Source organism: Ammospiza caudacuta, chromosome 2, assembly GCF_027887145.1.
Source record: "Ammospiza caudacuta isolate bAmmCau1 chromosome 2, bAmmCau1.pri, whole genome shotgun sequence".
NCBI lineage: Eukaryota > Metazoa > Chordata > Aves > Passeriformes > Passerellidae > Ammospiza > Ammospiza caudacuta.
In genome coordinates this window covers 32,326,642-32,348,135 of record NC_080594.1, presented here as the reverse complement: position 1 = coordinate 32,348,135, position 21,494 = coordinate 32,326,642, and the positions used below count along the sequence as shown (strand labels likewise).

The window sequence follows — 21,494 nt, the reverse complement described above, 5'->3', positions numbered from 1 at the left end:
CTCCCCAGATACGAGCCTGTGGATGCCGGGAAGGAAGTTTTGGGGTGCACTGCTCCATTCCCGTCCTCCAGGCTGTGGAGCTGGGAAGGGTTGAGGTTTCCCGTGCCCATCCGTTGCCAACAGCACTGGGTGTTTACCAGCCGGGAATGCTACTCAGAGCTGATGGTCAGCAGTGGTTCGCAGTTAATCCAAAGTCCAAGGCTCTACTCCCTTTCCCTTCATTGCCCTTTGCTCCTCTGCAGTGCCTGGATAAGGTTAGTGCTGGCTAAGCTGGTCCAGGCAGAGCTGCTCACACAACCATCAGCCATGGCCCTTCCTGCTCAGCACTCTGCGCTCAGGGCTGCACAGCGAGCTGCCCCCTGCCTCGTCCTGCTATGCTCCCCGGTGCCAAGCCCTTCTCCTGTGCTACACATCTGAATGTCAATCTGAGCTCACCCCCTGCTCATTATCACACAACCACAGGTTGGTTTGGATCGGAAGGAACCTCAAAAATGTGCTCAACTCAATAACCCTGCCACGGGCAGGGATGCCACCCACCAGACCAGGTTGCCGAGGGCTCCATCCAACCTGACCTTGAACAGCTCCAAGGATGGAGCAGCCACAACTCCTCCAGGCAACCTGTTCCAGTACCTCATCACCCTCAGACTAAAGAAGTAATCTACATATGAACACTTCCTTTCCTGCCTTTGCTTCCTGCTCTAAACATTCCCTAATTACAGAAGGAAACACAAAGCTTTAAACTAGAGAAATTTTATTTAGATTATATATATCCCAAACCTAATTATATTGATAATTAGGGTGAGTATGTGCTTACAGCTGGCCCACACACCCTCAGAGGAGCACAGGGTGACGATGGCAGGAGGGGGAGCCCCAGCAGCACCCACCAGGCTGCTTCCAGGCCCATCCCAGGAGCATCAGCCCAATAAAGGCCCATTTCGAGGGGCACAGGAGCACAGTGGCGGGTGGGAACCCAAATGAAGGACTCAGAGAAAGGAATACCCTGTCCAGCCCCATCCCAGGAGCCTCAGCCCCAAAGCACCTTTAGGATTAGGGGTGCAGCTGTCTGCAGGGGTGTGGGACACAGGATGAGATGCAGGGGAAGAGCATTGGGGGATTGCACAGGACTCATCAGGGAGTGGTTAGGGCAGGAACCAGGGGTGATCTAGGGCACACAGAGACACAAATATAGCATACAGGAATAAAAAGGGCCAGTCATGCGTCAATGGTTTGTGATGATTTGTCCACGTCCTGCACCTGATCCAGGTCTTCTCATTAAACTCCTTTTGCACTTTGCCCTGCGTGAGGAACTCGTGGTCAGAGCACCACAGGGAGCTGCTGCTGGGGGCTGGAGAGGCTGGGATTGAGGGGCAGCCCCTGGGCACTGCCTGAGCCCAGCTGCTGGAAGGAGACACCCTGTACACATGTGTAAATACTGCTGTAATACACAGAGGCTCACTGGTGCACCTCTGTCCTGCTCAGCTGGAGCAGAGAGTGGGATGAGGCTGTCACTGCTGAGTGGGAGGGCTCTGTGTGGATGGATGTGTGTGGCAAGCCAGGGCCATGTTTAAGTGCAATATATTCAAAATCACAGAATATTCCGAGTTCAAAGGGATACCCACAAGGACCATTGAGTCCAACATGTGTGTGTGGTGCCTTCTGGGAATACAAGCTCAGCCTGGCTATTGTTTGGGGCTGAGGATGCGGAGCCATCGCAGCCTCTCTCAGGCTGTCACATCTGGCACAGTGCATTTTTCTCCAACAGCAACCTGTTTAACAGCCAACCACTACAATTTGCTGTGAGGATCTGGCAGTATTTCCACTCCAGAAAGCTGCAGTCCTGCCAGGAAGCAGACAAAAAGAAGAGAAACAAGATCTGGCACTCCTGCTGATATAGAAATTATTTTCCATGAGTTTATTCCTCATTAAATGAATGTTTTCATGCCCCTGCATTCTCTCAAAGCAGCAAGATCAATGCCCAGCTCCCATCTGTTTTCTTCTATGTAGGTCACTCTCCTGGGCTCTTGTGCTGTGGGCAGGCATGGGCAGGAGCTGACAGCAGAGCTGCAGCCGCTGGCCCAGCCCTGAGTGATTGTACCCAGTCCCTGCAGCCTTAGGAGCACCGTGTGCCCCTGCTGCATCACTGCTGCTCTGGTCTGGGTGACCCAACAGCCCCAGACTACAGCCACAGCCCAGCAGCCTCACAAACACGTGCTCTGGTTGAAGAAAACAGTTTTCAGATTTTTTTTTGCCTTTGAATTATCCTCCTCCTTTCTTCATCACTCCATAACATACAGAGCAGGGAGCTGCCACCTCCTTGCTGCTGTCAGGCTCCTCCTTCTCAGACCACCTGATATCCTAGGAAGGCGATCCCTCCCATGCAGCTGGGCAGCAGGAAGGTCTCCCAGCAGCAGTAGGGCACGGGTCCCCACAGCATCAGGCTTTTCCCTCCTTGCTCCTCAGCTCCAGCCCCTTATCCCTCAGGTGATGCTGGCACTAGCAGCTGGAACACTGCCCATAGGCTCCCAAGGATGCACCGCCTCACAAACAAGCTCCTCCTTGTGAGGCACTGCTTTTTCATCATCCTCAGTACTACCAAAAAAAACCCAGCAGCTGGGAAGTGACATCAAGTCTTGCTTCCTCACCCACCAGCACATGGCTGAAAGCAGGCAGCAAGCACTGCCCCAACACAGGGCCTAAGCAAAATCCTTCCCTGCAGAGACTGAGCTGCTCCACTCTACATGTAAAGAGCAAAGTCAATTACCAGTCCTTACAGGCAAAGAGCAGGGATGAGCACATTACTGAGCCTGCCAGGGAAGAGTGGCTCACTGGTGGAGCAGCCAGGTGCTCCAGCAGCCACTGGAACAGACACAGATATATCAGAATCACCACAGGCCCAAAGAAGAGCTGTTATATGACAGAAGCAAGATGCAGGCAGAACCTGTGCAGTGCCTACTGGGGTAACGGTGGCTTCTCAGGAAAAAGCCCACAAAACCCTCTCTGCAACCAGCCACCTCCACAAGCACTAAGTTCTTTACACTGCTTGTCCCCGAGATGCTTCCAAATAAGATCCAGGACACACCTTTGCTTTTTCTGTTTTTCATTTATTGTTCAGTACGGGACACAGGTGAGGTAAGACATCTCACAAGGATCTAAGCTGACAGGTTCCTTGCTGATGGAGCTGAGGGATGCAAGACTGTGGTTCCTTTTCCTCCCCGCAGCACCAGCGGCCCCCTCTCCCTGCAGGGCTGCAGGGAAAGGGAGAGATACTGGCCAGGTGGGCTGTGGGCTCTGAACAGGTCAGGGGGAAACTGAGGGTTCAGCTCAGCCAGGAGACTGCCAAGACTCTGCTGAGACAGCTCCTGCTAACAGGACTCTGACGTGGTGGGGGTGGTTAGCAGAACATCTACAACAATGACTGTGGAGGGGGAAAGCCTCGGGGAGGCCTCCGTACTGAGACGTGTGCAACAAAAGGTCCCTTCTTGCTTCCATTTCTTAACCACAAGGGACAGCTCCTCATGGGGTGCTTCAGTGTTTGGCATTGATAATATCCACGAACTCTGGCTTGAGAGAAGCGCCACCAACAAGGAAGCCATCCACATCGTGCTGAGAGGCCAGCTCCTTACAGTTGCTGCCAGTGACAGAGCCTAAGGAGGGAGCAGTGGTTTAAGGTCAGATGTGCCAGCTCTAGGAAAACAGAGCCAGGGCAAAGGCAGGACTGGCAAGGTACCAGCCACCTCCTGCAGACAGCAAGCCTGTCTCCCATTTATCCAAGCAAGCTACCCAGACAAGCTAGAAGGTGATTCTTTATGTTCTCAAAGTCAAGAGTTTCCTTGCCAGGGATAAATGATGTACAACTGCCGCAACAGGTAGAGAAACTAAGCACTTCCTGCCCTGGAAAGTCGCTCCAGACTCACTTACCTCCATAGATAATCCTAGTTGACTGAGCAACAGCATCAGACACATGGCTTTTCAGCCACCCCCGCAGCTTCTCATGAACTTCCTGAGCCTGCAATACAACACAGGAGTCACACTGAGGCCTGAGCCATGCTGCACACAGTTCCCTTCCAAAGACAAGGGAACAGATATTCTCTAAGTCACTAAGAATTCTCCAGGAGATTCTCACTAAGAATCTTCAGGAAGGTTTCCTAAGGGGGAAGGGTCAGTTGCTCATTTAATCAGCCACCTCTCCACTCATACCTGTTGAGGAGTTGCAGTTTTACCAGTTCCAATAGCCCAGACTGGCTCATAGGCAAGCACCACTTTACCCCAGTCCTTCACATTATCTAGGGAAGAGGAAGAAGGTAGAGGTGAGCACAATACCCCCATACTAGGAAGAACAAAGCTGGGAAGTGGCTAAACAAACCCAAAACAACCATTTATTTTTCCCCTTACCAGCAATAGCCTTGGTCTGTTCAAAAACCACCTTCTCTGTTATGCCAGCTTCTCTCTCATCCAGCTTCTCTCCAATACAGGCAATGACTCCAAGGCCCTCAGCCAGAGCATGAGCCACCTTCTGCCCAATCAGCTGGGAATGGAAAAGAAACAAGGCAGCCAATAAAACAGGCTGGAGGTCTGTTATAATTGCTCAGTTTGCCAGTCTTTGCAGACCCATCTTAGCAGGACCGTGTCTCCATTCTATGAGGGCACTCACCTCATCAGACTCTCCAAAAACATGCCTTCGCTCTGAGTGGCCTAGGATCACCCATGCAGCTCCGATATCCTTGATCATCGCTGGGCTGGGGAGAAAGGAGATGACTCAATGGAGGAAATTCACATCCCAGAGGCACCCTGACTTGACTCCGTGGCTCACCTGATCTCTCCTGTGAAAGCTCCCTTTGGTACCTTGTAACAGTTCTGTGCTGCCACGCCAATCTTTGCATCGAGCTTCTGACGGGCAAAGTCTAGGTAGATGGAGGGGGCTCCACAAACCACCTCTGCAAGGCAAAGCACCTTGTTACCCTTGTGCCAGGAGAAGGGAAGAAACTACCCGGCCACTGATCCCGGCCCCAAGAGGTCATCCCTCTCTCTTGGGAAGGCACAGCCCGCCCCTCCTCACTGACATTTGGGGGCCCCTCTGCCACAGGACAATCCCTGCTATCGGATAACTCAGCAGCAGGGATGAAAGCCCTTTCCAGGGGCTGGACACGCGATACAGGGCCGACGGCCAGGTCACTGGGGTCCCTTGGAAAGTGCCCACATAAAAGATCGGGCGAGAATCCCACCCTGCAGCCCGGGCCTGGCCGAACCGGGAAGAGCCGGGTTGTGCCTGGGTTCTAACCGGGCACGGCGGCGGGGCGGGGGCAGCGCAGCCCGGCTGCAGCGCGGCGCTGCGAGAGCCCCGCTCCCAGGTGCGGGGGCCAGGCCGAGGGAGGCGCGGGGTCCCGGGACCGCGGGGTCTGCGGGGATCGGCCGGGGGCGCCCCGGGGGTCGGCCGCACGTGGCGGCCGGGCCTGCGGGAACCCGGATCCGGTTTCGTGGGTATATTTAGCGCCGCTGCCGCGGGGTTATATTTAGGCCCCCGCCGCCCTCTGACATTTGCCGCTCCCCCGCCCGGGCCCGGGCCCGGTCCCCGGCTCGGCAGGGCCGTGTGGGACGTGCGCTACGTGCGGGCCGCGCCCTCACCGGTGTCGGCGGAGAGCTTGGCGCTGTTCAGCGTGTGGATGAGGTCGCCCAGGCTCTTCTTGTCGCCGTTCATCTTCCAGTTGCCCCCCACGAAGAACTTCCTGTGCGCCATGGCGGGAACGAGCGGGAGCGGGGCCGGCACCGGAGGAGACGCGAAGGTCAGCGACGGAGGCGCGAGAGGCGACCGGCGCCCCTTTATAGGCTGGCGGCGGCCGAGGCCCCGCCCCCCGCGTGCCCCGCCCCAGACCACGCCCCGCGGCGGAGCCCTGCCCACTGCCCCACCCGCGCTCCCGCGGCCGGCGGGGTCAGAGCGGAGCCAGGACGGTATTTCGATTTTTATTTTGTCCCTCGTGTATTTTGGCATGGCAAGGGCACACAAGGGGAAGCGCTGCTCGTGGCCCGCCTTGCTGCTCGCCCCACGCCCCCGCCCGACAGGGCGGGCTGGAGGAACCCCCCCCCATTCACAAGCCACACGTACACACAAGCCCCCTCCTCTTCTTCCGGACAGCAAGGAGGTGGCATCATCCCACCAAGCAGCGAAGCACTAGGGCTGTGTGTCACGGGGGTGAGGACAGTGAGGACATTTCCTATAGAAACAGATATTCCCAACCCCCCAAACCCCCTTCACTCTTGTCCACAGGGGCTCCAGCCCCCAGACGATTAGTCAGTGAACTCTTGTCTCCCCGTGTCTCCACAGAGAGGCCGTGAAGGGACTGGGGAAAGGAGCAGGGACGAGAAGGACCCTGCTCCCACCCTCACTGCCCCCACCCCTTTTCCCCCCCACACCTTCAGCCCACTCTCCCCCCACCACACACAGCAAGAGGATGTTCTAGCTGGGAATCCGCTGGTAGAAGTAGATGTAGCCCAGGTCCTTGGGGGGCTTCTCAGAAGCACAGACTTTCTGGTCGTTGTAGATCACCCACCTGCAACAGGCACAAGAGGAGCTCAGGAATGCCATTCCATGGCTAAGACACAACTTGATTGCACTCACCTGCTCTCAGCCCCAGCCCCCCAAGACCTCTAAGGAAATGGGGCAGGATGGGGATTTAAACCAGTCCCTCAGTTCCCTTACACTGTGGAAAAGCTTACCTGCCATCTTTCTTGATGTGACAAACATAATGTCCGCACATAGTTGAAGTGCCCATGTGGCTGATGAAGGCAAACAGCTGATATTCTTGAAAGAAGGAGGGAAGAGAGGATTGTCAGGGAAAGAGGAAAGATGTCTTACTCCCTAACACCCTGTGCCAGGCCCCTTCTAGAGAAGGATCCCTGAAGGAAGCTTTGCTGGGTAATAATTTAGAACTTGATCCCCATCAAGTGTGACTGTGAGTGCTCTTAAGGCCAAGCATACAGGGAAATAGGAGATGCTAACTTCCATTTAGCCTTCTCCCAACTTTTTATTTGGGCCATGGGTAAGGCAGGGACTTCACCTCCCTACAGCATCCAGCAGCACACACAAATCCTGCTTTTTGCAGTGGGAACCAAAAGAGCAAAAAAAGCCTCCCAGCACCACTGGATAAAAGCAGCACAGCCCCTCCTGTCTTTCACTTGATGGCACTTCCCCAACCTCTTTCTTACTGGCTTCCATGTAATCATCCAGCCTGAAGGGTCTAGAATACTTTGCCATTCCTTCCCTCTTCCTCCCTGCTTCCACCTCTACAACCAGACCAGCTCTGCAATACCTGCTGCTGCTAAAACCTGCAGTACTGCATGGATCAGGAACGACAAAAAAATGTTGAGTTTGCACCCCAAAATCCCCATTCCTCTGGCTTGGAACTCACTTCCAGGCCCATCGCGCACTTTGGGACCCACAGGGACGGATTCAGAGATGGACTCGGCTGCCGAGCGCCCCTCTGAGATATCCATAGCAGCTTCTGCATCGAGGTCATCAATGTGACTGAAGATCCAATCCACAGCACGCTCCAGACTGTTGTTCTGGAAGGAAAAAGAAGACAGTGACCTTGGGAATTCCTGTTCCTGGGAAAATTCTTGCGCTCTGATGTCGCCCGTGCCTCTCACCGTGGCTCTAAGCGCTTTCATCGCCTGGTCCCGGGAGAAGCCCATGGAGACAATGGTGGCCACACTGTCTTCTGAAGGAGGGTCTGGGCAGGCAATAGTTGACCCTGGCCCACTGGACCCAGGGAGAACTAATGGGTTAGCAAAGTCTGCAGCAGGAAACACAACACAGCTCAGAGTACTCAGATCTCTACAAGAGGGGACAGCCCAAGTCCAAACTACTTCAGTTTTCCACTGTGGTAGTAGGACACAAGAATAGCCCAGAGGCAGTAAGCCTCACCACGGCCATGGCCTCGTACCTGGATCGTCCATATGTGACATGACCCAGTTCATGGCCGCCTCAACCCCACTGTTCCCTGTGTAATACACGGCTTTGCGGCAGGCATCCATGGGAAAGCCCATTTCCACTAGCTGGATAATCACCGACTCGTCCAGCATGGGTGCTGTGGGGAGACACACGTTAGAGCCACCCACTCCCACCCATCCCTGCTGGCTCCATTTCATCTCGTGTCACACAGCCTCCAAAGCCACCACTTCCTAGCTTTATTTCACACCAAGTTCCATCTCTTGGCTCTTCTCAGCCACCTGTCTTCTTCAGTCTCACACACAGGCAAAAAACAAAATTATTCAACCCAGGAACTCAGGAGCACTGGCTCTTCCGCAGGCTCTGAACCCGACCTACTGCTGTGGTTTGTGAAAATTAAATACCGCTATCAGTTAAATTGTGTATAAATCCCAGCTCTGCCTCCTCTAAATGCACTGGACATGCCACCCCATCTTGCACAGAACAGGAATCAACAAACCCCCTTGCATAACACCCTTGCATAACAGGCATGCAAGGGAGGCAGCTGGCAATCGCTGACAAAAGGACAGGGAAAGCTTGAGCAAGTGGGAAACTGCTAGCATGGGACACAAGGCAAGGAGAGCAAGGAAATGAGTCAGGCATCAGGAAGAGAGGAGGAGAATCACTAACATGTCGGAGAGGAGAAGTGAGGGGAGCAGAAGGAGTCGTCGTCCTCGTTGCCATAGAACCCCAGGCTACCTTTGGGCTCATCTGGTGTCACCAGTGGGGGTGCGATGTCTGGCATTTCCTCTTCTCCTTCCTGCAGCCCCGTTCCCTGCAGTGCAGAGATATCCAGCTCCTCTGGCATTTCAATGGAAACATCTGCAAGATATGGTCTTACTCAGCCTCCATGCAGAGGCAGAAACAAAGGACTTGGCTGGGAGATCTGGAAGGGTAAGTCCCTGGGGTGCCTGCAGCAACTTTTGGGATAGCTACTTTCCTCCTAGCAGTAATGACCACAATATCCATATGTGACTCCCAGTGCCTATATTCTCTGTACTTCTCATCCTTCTTACCGAGCTTTTTGGGCACCCAGTCCAGACCGAAAGTGAACTTCTTGATCTGGATGACCAGATAATCTGGGAAAGAGGCAAACCGCGTCGTTCTGGAAGAGACACGGAACATTTTTAAACACCTTGTCAGCAGAGACTGAGGGCATCTAGCTGATGCAAGAAATCAGTGAGTAGGACAGAGACATGTCCTGAGCAAGTTGGGGGATATTCCTGTCTGTGCAGCTTGTCTGTGCTGAGCTTAAAGCTCCTCAAATACAGAACCATTTCTAAGGCAGAAGTCCTAACAAGATGAGATGGAATGCAGATCTTGGAGATAAGAAAAAATAGTACATATTCTCTACCTTCCAATCTTGTATTTTACAAGCCTGGTCAGATTTTGTTTAATTCAAGTCTAACCCTTAAGGAATGTAGTGGAAATAACACCTTCTATTAGACCAACAGATACACCTGCAGGAACTGTCAAGAGCACTTTTTTGGATATGAAACAGAAGCAGTGAATTTTAATAAGTTAACTAAATTTGATTAAATATTATTTAGTTAGACAATTTGAGAGAGAAACTGTCTGGAAGCTATGAAACAGAGGGGAACATTTGTGAAGGAAAAAGCACCTGTAAGTAAGACAGATACTCATTACCAGGTGATAATTGCAATGTACTGTAGAACTAAATTAAGTGACAGTAAAGTGTTTCAATACAACTCAGAAAAAATTAAAACAAAATGTTACTTTTCAGTGTGATGTTTGTTTATAGTAGCTATTGCTTAATAATGGAGTATTTGTTTAATAATTAAATTAATTAATTACCCCATTAATAATGGAGTATAGAAAAGCACTTCCAACTGATGACTTTCATTGCAAAAGAACACTCAGCATCACAGCAGAAAGCTGCTTACATTTGTAGTCTTGTCACTTCAATTTTGCACTGTTGCATGTGCTACAAGCAGTGAGAAAAACTAAAGCTGTTTTTAAAACCTTGCTACTAGCATTTAAACTAGCATTCTTTTGAAGAACTCGTGCATCTGTTACACTCAGTGTTCTGCTCAAATCTTCAGAGTTAAAAACTTGAAGAAATTTTAGAGATAGTGCAAGATCAGCGTCATCATACAGTCAGTACAGATTTCAAAGCTAAATTTTAAATTTACAGTAAAAGATACTATTTTCTGAAATATCACTGTGTTCTCGTAGCCTCTCAGCAACTGAAATCTGATGGCTAGGACTTCACTAGCACTGCTGTTCTGCCTACTGAGGGTAACATCCAGCACTGATGGACTGATCCCCTCTCTGCTTCAGTGTTCTATGGACCCAGGGTGTGGAGGACTACAAAGCTTCAATAATGTTCTTCCTCCAGGCCACTACAAGAGGTCCCCAGAGATGCAGCTATGGCCAGCTCATCACAGCTTAGCTGGGACACACTTACTTGAGAGCCACAGACTTGGCCTGCAAGGCTGTGCTCCAGAAATCATCCACCTGCTCTGGAGCTCCATAGGCCTCTAGGCAGGAGCTGAAAGGCACCTTGGCTCGCACCAGCTCAGGCAGTGGCTGCTTCTCCTCCTCTGCCTGCCTCTTCTTCTCCTCATACTCCAGCAGCTCATCTAAAGAATAAAGCAGGGAAGTCAAGGACCACTTCTAGGTAACTACAAAGTGACTGGTGTAAGCTACAGCCAGGGGCAGAGCAGGCCATAGATACAGGCCATGGAGAACGGAGCACAGCTTCCAGAGCACAGTTCTGCTACTGCAGTCACTCCTGCTGTGCTGCTGAATCACAGCCCAGCTTGTGGTGGCTAAGGGAAAGGCTCTAGAGGGACATCACTGTGTCACACCACCTCTGAAGATATCAGCCTGATCCCACAAAAGCAGGAGAAGGACCTGGCCTCAGAAGTAGCAAAGTCCCTCTTTCATTTAAGGAGTTCCGTAAGAATAGTACAATACACAAACCTAGGGCTTGCTACTGTTGCAGTGTTGGCACATTACTGACCTTTGTTGAGTGCAGCATCCATGGGCACAGGCAGCTGCATAATGTAGTCCACACGCTGGGTATATTTCACCTTTTCTGTGGCCAGGCACTTCAGCTTCTCCTCCACCAGAAAACGGAAGACCTCGTTAGGGTTCTCCGAGCTGCGGCAGTTCCTCTGAAGGAGGAGAAATCAGAATGACAGATGTAATAGTAGAATGGCACAAAAAATGATCTGCAGTACCAGTGATGTCACACAGCACATGGCTGAAGAGTAGTCACTTCTGTACCCAGTACCCTGGAAAAGACAGCAAAGAGGAAACTTAAAGCCAGCTTCTGTGCTCCAGGAAGCCATGGCATTCCTGCTCCTAGAGAAGAAACTTTACACCTCCAGCTGTGCCACTCCCAAAAAGGATTTCTCCATGGAATCAGCCCTGAAAACATGGCCAAGCACCCCTCCTTCTCACCGTGGCAGGTGCTAGACAGCCCATTTCCCTGTGTTCTCTCCCTCTCTCTGCTTTGACTGCCAGCTTCTCACCTCTTGCTATGGGAAGAAAATCAAGCTGGACTTTTCCATGATTTGCCAGACAGACTCAACCATTACCTCCACCATGTTGATGAAGTGCAGAAAGAATTCCTGGGCATCCTGCTGTCGGTTAGTGGAAAATTCTGGGTGCCCCTTTCCAATGAGGGACTTGAACATGCGTGGAGCAATGCCATTTTGCATACCCTGCAAAGAACAATGTGGAAGAAGGTGGTCATAATTTGCCAAGCATGTGTCCTGGCATGTAGCACTCTACTCTTAGCCATGCTTTTCTTCAGGTGACAGGCCTTGCAAGAAGCCCCAGCACATGTTTTCAGAAAGAAGACGTGGCATACACAATACCTCATGCAACACATGCATCAAGAGGATGCGATGTCCAAGCCTCACCTTCTGATCAGGCTGCTGCTCCCCATCTGCTGAAGCTGGCCTTGAATACTCCCCAGAAAGCAGTCCATGGCCCAGTTTGGCTCTGGAAGGACAAAGTCCTGTCAGTATCAATGTTTCTTCAATCTCACATGCTCCAGGAGCCACATCAACCCATCCAACTTTAAGACTGCCATGGGATGTCAGTCTCACAGATAACAGCTCTGTCTGCTGCACCAGGCAAGATTATCTTATCGTGGTCTGCTCTCTCTGGCCCCTGGAGACATCACTGACTTCAAAGTTATCAGGGCTTTAGGGTGCTGATCTCCACCACTGCTTGCACACTGAGCAGAACAAGAAGGAACAGCTGGTGCTGAGCCACAGAGCAGCTGTGCAAGAGCCAAGCTGAGCTGCAGCCTGACAGGGGAACAGAGCAGTGTCTGACCGTGCAGGAGACAACAGGGCACAGAGAAATTGTCTGAGCCAAAAATAGCACTGCTCTGAGCAGACTGGTCACGTTTTCCCAGAGGAAAGATTGACTGCATCAGGCACTTAATGGACAACAGTGTGTGTTCAGTGATTTACTCCTATGCCCAGAGCCTCCTGATATTCCATTTCACTCCAGTCCTTCCCCATCACTATTGCCATATTGCCATTTGTCTGGAACCAAACGTTACCAATTCCTCCCTTTGCCCAAGCAATCACCTTTCTGGCTGTCTCACCTTAATCCCCTCTCAGTGAACACCTGACTCCAGGCTGCCCAAATTTAGAATCCTCCTGTACCACTGAACTCCTTGTCCACAAATGCCACCTTCCATTCCTCCACCCCAAACTTCCACATGCTTGTATGAGAGCAGCTGCAGCACAGACTAGACGTACTTGAAATGCAACCCCCTCCCAAATCTTGTTTTCCTCCTTCTGCATACTCTCCTGCACAGTACCTCTTGAGGGAAGCCTTTTTAGGCATACATAAGTTATCTAGTGAGAATAAAGCTGTCAAAACCTATGTATCCCTTTACAATCTCCCTCCATTGAAGAGAGCAAGCCCCTTTTAACTGTTATGCAGAGAGAAGCTGCCTCCCAGAAATCCCCCCAAACATAATACATTTCAGAGTCTCTCATGAACACAGGGTACACTCTGTCCTCTCCATCTAGGGCATTCAGCTGAACTTCCTTGGCTTAGATCCTCATTGATCATTGAGGATCAGTGTCTCTGATGACAGGCAAGGAAAGAGAGGTGAGGCTTGAGGGAGAACCCTGGAGCAAAGGAGCACAGAGGGGATGCATCCAGGCAGTCTGAGCCTTCCTTCTCTCACCAAAATTCTACGTACACTTGTGTGCTGAAGTCCTGTGTGGGGTCCGAAGGTGCACTTTGGAATATCTTCTCCAGCTTGTCCACATACCTGCAGAGCAAAACAGAGCAATCTAAGGGATAAGCAGCTTCCTCTGGTAAAGATGCAGTTCTGAGCATGATTACTGCCACAAAAGCACCCAGCCCGAGGGGACCTTTGTACTGATCCCAGACTAGTGGAAAGGAGTGATTAAGCTCACTTACTTTCTCTGGAAGTCTGGGATACTGAACAGCACCTGCATCACAGAATTGAGGTAGCAACTGTTGCCCAGGTTACGGATACCAGTGTACCCAGGCCCATAGAGGGGCTTGAGCTGAACACCAGACTCCTGGATGAGCTCCCACTCGCCAATGCGCTGGTTCATGTCTATTTCCAGTTCTGTCATCGTCTTGTCTGTCTGCAGAGGGAAAGAACAGGAAAATCCTCAAAGAGGGCTCAAGGCAACATCAGAGGTGTGAAAAGGGCAATGCTGTAGAGAACAGAGTCAATCCATTCTGGTTTATTCTGTACGTAGAGGAGGAAGAAACAAGAGTTGTTTCCATATATATGAACACCTGAGACAGAAAGAGGAAGGAAAAGCAATATGGGAGAAATCTGAACCATTCCCTAGAAAGAGGCATGGAAACCACACACTAACAAAAAAAGCTCAGCACCTGAGAGCCTCCCTGCCCGCAGTACTGACACATAACCCCAGGGAAATAATCCTGAGGGACATGAAAGTAAAGCAAAACAGGCAATCAAGGAAGAGAGGCAGACGAGACAACTCTGTGTGTGACAAAAAAACCCAGAGTTTCTTGACCAGGAATGGTTCTGCATAGCCACAGAAACCTGGAATCTTGCAAAGACATTTCAGAGCTGCTTCTCTCTCCCTCTGGGCCTATGGAGGACACCACTTCCTCCTCACCTTCTGCATCTTGAGCATGTCAATCCCGAAGTGTGCCAGGTGTTCTGCCAGGTTGGGATCCAACACCATGTCATCCTCATCATAGGAGTAGACATCTATGCAGGAAAACAGAAAAAAAAGGAACTTATAATGGCCTGTGATCTTAAATTCACAGCTGGATAAAGAAAGCGCTCAGAACTGGGAGTTTTGACAAACTGAGCCATTGGACTTTCTGCCCTTTCTCAGCAGAATAACATTAACAGACAGAATGGTGTTCTAAATCCTCCTAAACATGTGACAAGACAACTTTGTCACTGATCAGGGTACAGAGGTACACTTATGCCAGGAGTAATGAAAGTGGGTTACTGTGCCATATACTCTCCGCTCAGGATTTGAACACACAATTCTTTGATGAACACCCCAGCACAGAAAATCAAATGGCAACCTGGATAACTATTCTAAAAGCTCCCAATTACAAGGGAGGGGCAGAGGAAGGCAAGGCTTTTTTATCAGCTCGTTCTTTGCCTCACACAAGCAGCAGGTCAGAGAGGCAAAGTTCACAGTGGGATGACACTGCGTGCTCCAGGTCACAAGATGGCCAACACCACCCTGATACCTGCAGGAGATCTGCGTCAGCCTGAGAGGTGCCTGGCCTCCCTAAGCCTGGGAGGAGCCCCGTTCTCACCAGCCCCATCAGGAGTGATTGTTCCCAGTTTCACAGCCAGAGGGTAGCCGGTTTCTCGGTAGTGCTCGACCGCGTGGTTGTTGCCGCCGCTGCCATCGAAGTAGCGCCGACCGCAGAGGATGGCTCCGTCGGTCATGTTCAGCCACAGGTTCTCCTTCATGTCACACTTGCTGCACTTCCAGCCACTATTGACAAGGAACACAGAAAAAGAGATCAGAGGGAAAACATCTGGGTTCTACCTCCCAAGCCCTCACCATTGCTGCCCCCTGCAATATCCGTAAGTGATCTCATTCCTCTTCTACTACAGAACACTGAGAATCCTGACATACCCTAGTGTGCCATCTCCTCTGAATCTACTGTGACAAGGTGTCAGGACCCAGGACATCCCTCTGGCTGTCCAGAGACCCTGGCACAGAGCCCAAAATGCCTCTGGTTTTTATTGTAACTCGTGGAGCAAGTTACCAACCTTAGATGAAGATCTGCAAGCCATGACAAATTAAGTAGAATGACAGTGAATTTATCACAAGGTGAAAAAGTAGATTTTGGGGTTTTTTAGAATTGAGGTTCAGGGGGCAAGATGGAGGAATCTGGGTATGTCCTGTCTTTCTCCTTCTTCTTCTTGGCCTTCATCTTCTGCTGTGATGTTTAGACTGGTTTAGAGTAGAAGCTCACTGTCTAACATAGGTGATAGGTATTGGAAAGTAATTGTAAACATTGTATATGTAGTTTTTAGTATAAAGACATAACACCACCCCAGGGGCAGGCAGAATGCCTCAGACCGTCTTGATGAGCAGACCTTGGCAGGTCAAGAGAAAGAATTTTATAGCTAAGATACAATAAACAACCTTGAGACCAAGAAATGAAGAGCCCTGACTCCTTCTTCAACTGCTGGGCTGGGAAAAGAGATTTTCTAACGTATCTCAGGGTCACTCTGACCAGCTAGAGTCCCCAACAACAAGGCACACACAAGGGCACTCTCAAAAGAAGCCTCATCTGCTGCTGCAGCCCAGCACAGGAGAAGGGCCTGGGACAGAGTGACACAGCAAGTTCCAGCACTATGCTCACCACGGTGGGATGCGGACGTCGTTCTGAAGCTGGTGCAGGGAAAAAGCGTGCTTGGAAACACGGCGAACCTCCCCATCCCAGGCCTGCACCTCCTGCTTCCGTGAGGCTGAGTCTGCTGTCAGGATGGCCTCGATCGCACTGGCAATCTGCAACCAGGACAGCAGGAGAAAATATGAAGGGCTGGCCTACCAGGGTAAGGGCACAAGAAGCATCCAGTGCCACAGCACTCCACATTTAGGGAAGTTGGCTGGGACTTTTGGGAGCCTCAGTCACACACAAGGCAGAACTCTGTAATATACATATATATACATTATATATATACAGCACTGTGCAAGTGCAGAGCAATTCTGGTGACTGCCAGCTGAGACTTCACAGCAGCTCTGCAGGATCCCTTACAGGGCAGTTTCCTTCTCTGTAATGGTACATTTCCTCATCAACAGTAACCACAGCCCTCCAGCCAAACATACCCTGTCTTTGACCATGTCTGGTAGTCCCTCCAGCCCATCACGTGGAATATCCAAATGGTCCGGCAAAATCACTATTTTTACATCTTCGTCATATTCAAACTTTTCTTCTGTGATGTCAAATCCACCTTCTACACCTACAAGAAGAAAAATCATTGTGGTAACAGGTGAAACCAAAGAGCTTGGAAAGCTTCTTTCCCCGCAGCTTACATGAAATAAGACACTATGACTAAGACAATGATCTAAACCAGCGATCCACAATCTTTCTTCCACTTCTGGATCCCGGAGCTTCTGCTGGTGCTGTGGACTTCACAGGAACAATTACAAGCCTAGTGACAATAGATTTTGTTTTTCCCAGCTCTTTTTACAGATGCTTAAAAACAATCTCCAGGCTCTGGCTACAAGCAGGAAGAAAACCAAACTTCCTCTAGAGAGGCACTGGCCAGAAGAGAGCCGTGATAAAGCGTGGGTGTTCAACCTTAACCAGAATACTCAAGAGAATGAATGGAGATGTGCATGAAGAGATCATCTTGTAAGCCAGGGCAAAGGTCAGGTCTCTCAGCATATTTAAGAAGTCTGCCTCTCTTTCTTGCCTTTTCCAGAAAGGATAGTCTAGAGTCCTGCACTCAAGCAAGAAGAACCAGGAGCTCCTCTGGAACCAGAACATCCAGAATTGCAGAAAAAGTCTGAGCAGAGGTACAGTGATAGTGGTTTCTATGTCCACCTAGCTGTGCTCTCCAGAGGTTGCACCAGAAACTGGAGATCCATACAGAAAAGGTTATTTGCCAGTTGTACACAGTCATCATGGACGCCCACCAAAACATTTGCAGTTTCTGCAGATTCCCTCACCTACAGTTTCTGGATTATATAGGTACTCAGAGGAAAAGCTTGGCCTTCTCTGTTCTGCACATATTCACATCCTACATCCCAAAAGGAAGCAGGCAGAAGACACATGGCTTATTAGCAGCCTAAACCCTCTGTGTTTTTAAACTGAATTTCATTTATTCCCGGAAAAATTGCACGCTGTGACTGCAATAATCTCTGCAACAAATATCTGAACATCTGCAGCTGCAACAAATCTCTGAAGGGAAGAAAAGCTTTTGCTGCTCAGTGCCTCTGCCTCAAGAATCCTGTGTGCAACACAGTTCTGATAATCACTACTGTATTTCCCTAAAACATTCTTGTCAGAAATATCCAGTCCCATGACATCTCCTGCAACTCTCTCCTTAGATACCTACAATTTTTACACTATGCACAAACTGCTATGTATGAACACAATGATTTGAGAAAACAGTTACCAGCATAATGCAACAACATACCTAGATAATCCTCTTCTGTGCCTCCAGCACAGCCTAGAGATTTCCTGTCACCACTTCACAGAGTAAACCAATACACAACCCTCCAGGGCATTACACAATTTCTGAATCCTAAACAAACTAAACCAGACTGGTGAGGTCCCCTCAGGTGGTTTTGTGAACCTTCTGAGGCTCCAGATGAGGGTCTATAGGCACCAGCTTGCCCTGAGGTACACTGCCTCCCTTTCCATGGTGCTACCTAAGCACCACACACCACAAAAGTCCATCCACAAATGTGCAGGCATAGGAGGCAAGCACTGCAGATCTTTCATTGAGAAGGGAAAGTGGGGTACAGAGAGATCAAGGGCTACATTTTGTTCACAAATCTTTCTAGTACGTTAAAATATCTCCCGTGTCAGAATTTGCTATACCACCACAGTTCAGCTAAACCAAAGATAAAAAAACTTCTCTTCAACTTGAGACTATTGTCTCACAGGGCCAATACTTTCTTTTATTCTCTCCTGCTCCATTCACACCACTAAGCTGTTATCACAGGCAGGTATTTGCCAACCCAGTGACAACACTTGGTGAAAGACCTTTGTAGAATTCAGGGTGCAGAAATAACTCATAATGCAGACCAGGACTCATCTCTCCCAAAGCAGCATAATCATATTTATACATAAAAGCACTGGTTATCTGAAGAAACAGAGACTCCACCCTCAATTTTGCTAGGAGTGATCTTTGGGGCTCTGTTCAGCTCACCAGCAAAACAGGGAGCAGCTGCCAGTCTTAATAGTGGTGTTTGTGCTCTGGCAGTAGACGAGTCACTGGGCGTCTACACCAGGAAAAAAGTGAGCCAAAATCAAGACATTCACAGTCCAGATTCTGGATTTCCCTCTAGTGGTCAGCTTCCAGCAAGCCAAGGACCTATTACTGCTACAAATGTTCCTGTTCTTTCCTTTATGTGTCTCCATAATGGCTCAAAAATTACCAGCTGAGACTGCTCCAAATAAGCAGTGTCTCCACTGATTGCCACGACAGCCCTCTCAGTCTGTGAAAGACAGTAATGGGAACACCAGCCTTGCTCTTCCAAAAAATTGAATATTTAAAGGATTTTTTATGTTTTAATGGTCATATGCATTTCCTCCAGTATCAGCCTTATAAAACCTAATGAACCAAAACACAGCATTTCTCATTAATTTCTTCACCATCTGTATCAATAATGCTAGTTCAATATCAGAGGAGTTTAAAAAATAGTTTATCTGCCATGACCTCCAAACTTATTTTTCTCAGACATAAATTTTCTCAAACTTACTTCAGCTCCACGCTGGGACATTGTCCTTAAGCAACAGTCCCAGTCTGGTGATCCCCACACCAAGCTGAGCCAGGCAGGCAGGGTCATGGCAGAGGATAATAAACATATTTATACACGGAAAACAAGATGCAACTTTGGACACAACCACCACCTTAATGACTGTTCTACAGACACTGCTCACCCGAGCCACACTGGAAAACATGAAGTCTGAATTTGGCCAGGGATACTAGCCAAGAAGAGTAAAGCAGAAGAGGCAAACCAGGCAGCCCCTGGCTGAACACAGGGACCACACAGCACACAGCTGCTTCCTTACCAATGGCCAAGCGAGTTGGTTTCTTCCTCGGGGGGTCCCCAGCACTGGAGTTGGCGTCTTCTTCCTTCTGTGGCATTGAGAAGAAATAGGGAAATAAGAGTTAAGGGGACAGGCATGCTGTGGCAAGCCTTAGGGACTGAAATCAAGCTACTCTGAAAACAGAAGGAAACCAGGCAGAAACAACGTGGGCAATCCATACAACGACTCAGCACAAGCAGAACTGAAGCACTGGTGTCCCTCAGTTCACCAGGAAAAACAACAGCTGTATCTCAGGAGAGAAAACTCTGTATCTGATGGAATACACAGACACGGCCCAGCTCTCAATTTCAGAACAAGTTTGAGTGCATGTATTTTTATTTTTTACCAGTTTACGTGTTCTTTTGAGGTGCAGGTAGACCCGCTGGCCTGTTTTCTGATAGTGCTTTTCCACATACTGCTTCCCAAAGCCCAGGAACGTGTTCATGCAGATATACAAGCCGCCATCTGACTCCTGCAAGGAAGGACGGACAAAACTGAAGGGAGGTGGTGAGGAATGGCATTCCAGCTGCTAGGATAGGCATGGCAGACTAGTCATTATTCATTAAGTCATGGCAACAGCTCATTCCTACATAACAGTCACAAGTAGCTAGTAAGAAATGGGATGGCAAGCCCCAGCCTGGCTATCCCAGAAGAACAGGTACTCCTGTCATGATGATGTATTTGAAAAACTATTTGTGTGTTCATTTATGGCAGGATGCTACCAAATCAGGAAAGCCTGAGTTTCCATAAGAGTTTACCTTGTAAAAGGCCCCTAGCACACACAGTTTACAAGTTCAGAGCATGGTACAATCATTACCAGCAAAACTGTGGCACCCTCTCCAAACACATGACTCCCAGTGCCATAGGGAATGCTGCCAAGCTACAGTGTGAGGAAGGTTAACAGACCACTGTTTACTTTTGCTGTTGTGTTCAAAAGCCTGTAAGCAGCTCGGAAACAGATACAGAATGTGCCCCCACCATCCCATCAGCAGCTGGAAAACACCACACTCATTCAGCAGATACCCTTTGCAAACTGAAGGGGCAGAGGACCCAAATGCAGGGGCTGGAAAGGAGGGAAACCACTCAGAAGCTTTCAGAAGCTGCTGGGACTGAGACAGAGCAGGCAGCGCAGGGTCAGGCATCCCTGTGGAGCTCAGGGAGGGAAGAGGGTCAGCCCAGCACTGCGGGACGGGGCTCAGCCCGGACGAGCGCCCGCCAAGAGGCGCAAGGGGCACCTCGCCCTCCCGCTGCCTTCGCCGCCCCTTAGGCCGAGCGGGGAAAGCGGAGGAAGCGCAGGGATGTCAGCGGGGTGGAGATGGCTGGAGAAGGGACCACTGCCATCTTAATGACACAGCACCGCCTCGCCCCCCGCCCGCCGGGCCGGGCCGCGCGGCGAGGCCGGGGAGATGGCTCAGACCCGGGCAGGGCGGGACCCCCGGCCCGCCCCCCGCCGCCGAGGGCGGGCCCGGGACACGCCCAACCTCCCGCCCCCCGCTGGACTACAAGTCCAGGCGAACGCAGCACGGAGGGTTCGGGCCGGGGGCGCTCCCTCTCCAGGGGCTGCCGGCGGGCCGGGCCCCGCTGATCGGGGTGAGCGCCCTGCCCACGCCCGCCCCGGCCCCCGAACTACAGCGCCCAGCGCACCGCGGGCGGGCGGGGCGCGCCGCGGGGCACGCCGGGCGTAGTAGTCCACCAGGGCCCTGCGCGCCACCCGGGAACGACCGCCGCGGCCACCGGGGAACCACAAATCCCGTGAGGCCACGCGCGGGCGGCGCCCCGGCTGGCGGCGGGGTGGGAGCCGGCCGCGGCGGGAGCAGCCCGGGCAAGCGGGCGGGCCGGCGGCGGGGCGCGCTTACCGGCGTGTCGAAGGAGAAGGCGCACTCGTCCTTGTGGACGCGGTCGCCGGCCTTGGGCACCCGGATGGACGGCAACACCGACAGCAGCGCCTCGCTCAGCTCCGCCATGACAGCGGCTCACCGCGGCACCGCCCACAACCCCGCCCCGCCCAATCGCAGACCGGCGCGGTCAGGCGGGTCCTAACCAATCGGCAGCGAGGCTGGAGGCGGGACTCGCCCTGCCGACCCACAGGCTCGCCCAATCGCAACGGCCCTCCGGCCACGGCGGGAGGCGGTGCCGGGCTCCTCCACCAATAACGGCGTACCGAGGGGTGAGGGGGCGGGACAATCTCCTAAGATTGACAGCGGGGCGAGGCGGGACGTGACGGGCGGGGACTGCGGAGTCGACGGGCTGGCGG

General features: G+C 51.2%; 2 protein-coding genes across 3 annotated transcripts; both read right to left on the bottom strand.

The window, feature by feature from the left end:
• Window positions 1–3,080: 3,080 nt before the first annotated feature.
• TPI1 (triosephosphate isomerase 1) lies at window positions 3,081–5,878 on the bottom strand. Its single transcript, XM_058800479.1, has 7 exons — window positions 5,623–5,878; window positions 4,811–4,934; window positions 4,652–4,736; window positions 4,393–4,525; window positions 4,198–4,283; window positions 3,919–4,006; window positions 3,081–3,644 (listed from the first exon to the last, which is right to left on the bottom strand). The coding sequence occupies exons 1-7, from the start codon at window positions 5,732–5,734 to the stop codon at window positions 3,526–3,528; spliced, it is 747 nt and encodes a 248-aa protein (XP_058656462.1). The 5' UTR covers window positions 5,735–5,878; the 3' UTR covers window positions 3,081–3,525.
• Window positions 5,879–6,444: 566 nt separating this feature from the next.
• Window positions 6,445–21,232, bottom strand: USP5 (ubiquitin specific peptidase 5). Of its 2 annotated transcripts, none has more exons than XM_058800477.1 (20): window positions 21,097–21,232; window positions 19,587–19,712; window positions 19,223–19,289; window positions 16,303–16,436; window positions 15,836–15,981; window positions 14,771–14,955; window positions 14,107–14,201; window positions 13,406–13,599; window positions 13,182–13,253; window positions 11,875–11,956; window positions 11,548–11,673; window positions 10,968–11,121; window positions 10,410–10,584; window positions 8,998–9,086; window positions 8,612–8,803; window positions 7,938–8,081; window positions 7,642–7,787; window positions 7,404–7,557; window positions 6,712–6,796; window positions 6,445–6,545 (listed from the first exon to the last, which is right to left on the bottom strand). In XM_058800477.1, the coding sequence occupies exons 1-20, from the start codon at window positions 21,202–21,204 to the stop codon at window positions 6,452–6,454; spliced, it is 2,568 nt and encodes an 855-aa protein (XP_058656460.1). In that variant the 5' UTR covers window positions 21,205–21,232; the 3' UTR covers window positions 6,445–6,451. The 2 variants fall into 2 exon arrangements, with proteins under 2 accessions (XP_058656460.1, XP_058656461.1); XM_058800478.1 differs by having other exon boundaries at window positions 8,681–8,803.
• Between the last annotated feature and the right edge of the window lie 262 nt (window positions 21,233–21,494).

Coding starts and splice junctions, on each gene's coding strand:
- USP5 (XM_058800477.1), bottom strand. CDS start 21,204: ATGGCGGAGCTGAGCGAGGCGCTGCTGTCGGTGTTGCCGTCCATCCGG. Junction 13,254..13,405: donor ATCCCAGACTTCCAGAGAAA/GTAAGTGAGCTT, acceptor TTTGCTCTGCAG/GTATGTGGACAAGCTGGAGA. Junction 11,122..11,547: donor ACTTCATCAACATGGTGGAG/GTAATGGTTGAG, acceptor CTCCTCCTTCAG/AGGAACTGCCGCAGCTCGGA.
- TPI1 (XM_058800479.1), bottom strand. CDS start 5,734: ATGGCGCACAGGAAGTTCTTCGTGGGGGGCAACTGGAAGATGAACGGC. Junction 4,526..4,651: donor TTTTTGGAGAGTCTGATGAG/GTGAGTGCCCTC, acceptor TTCCATTCCCAG/CTGATTGGGCAGAAGGTGGC. Junction 4,284..4,392: donor ACAGACCAAGGCTATTGCTG/GTAAGGGGAAAA, acceptor CCTCTTCCCTAG/ATAATGTGAAGGACTGGGGT.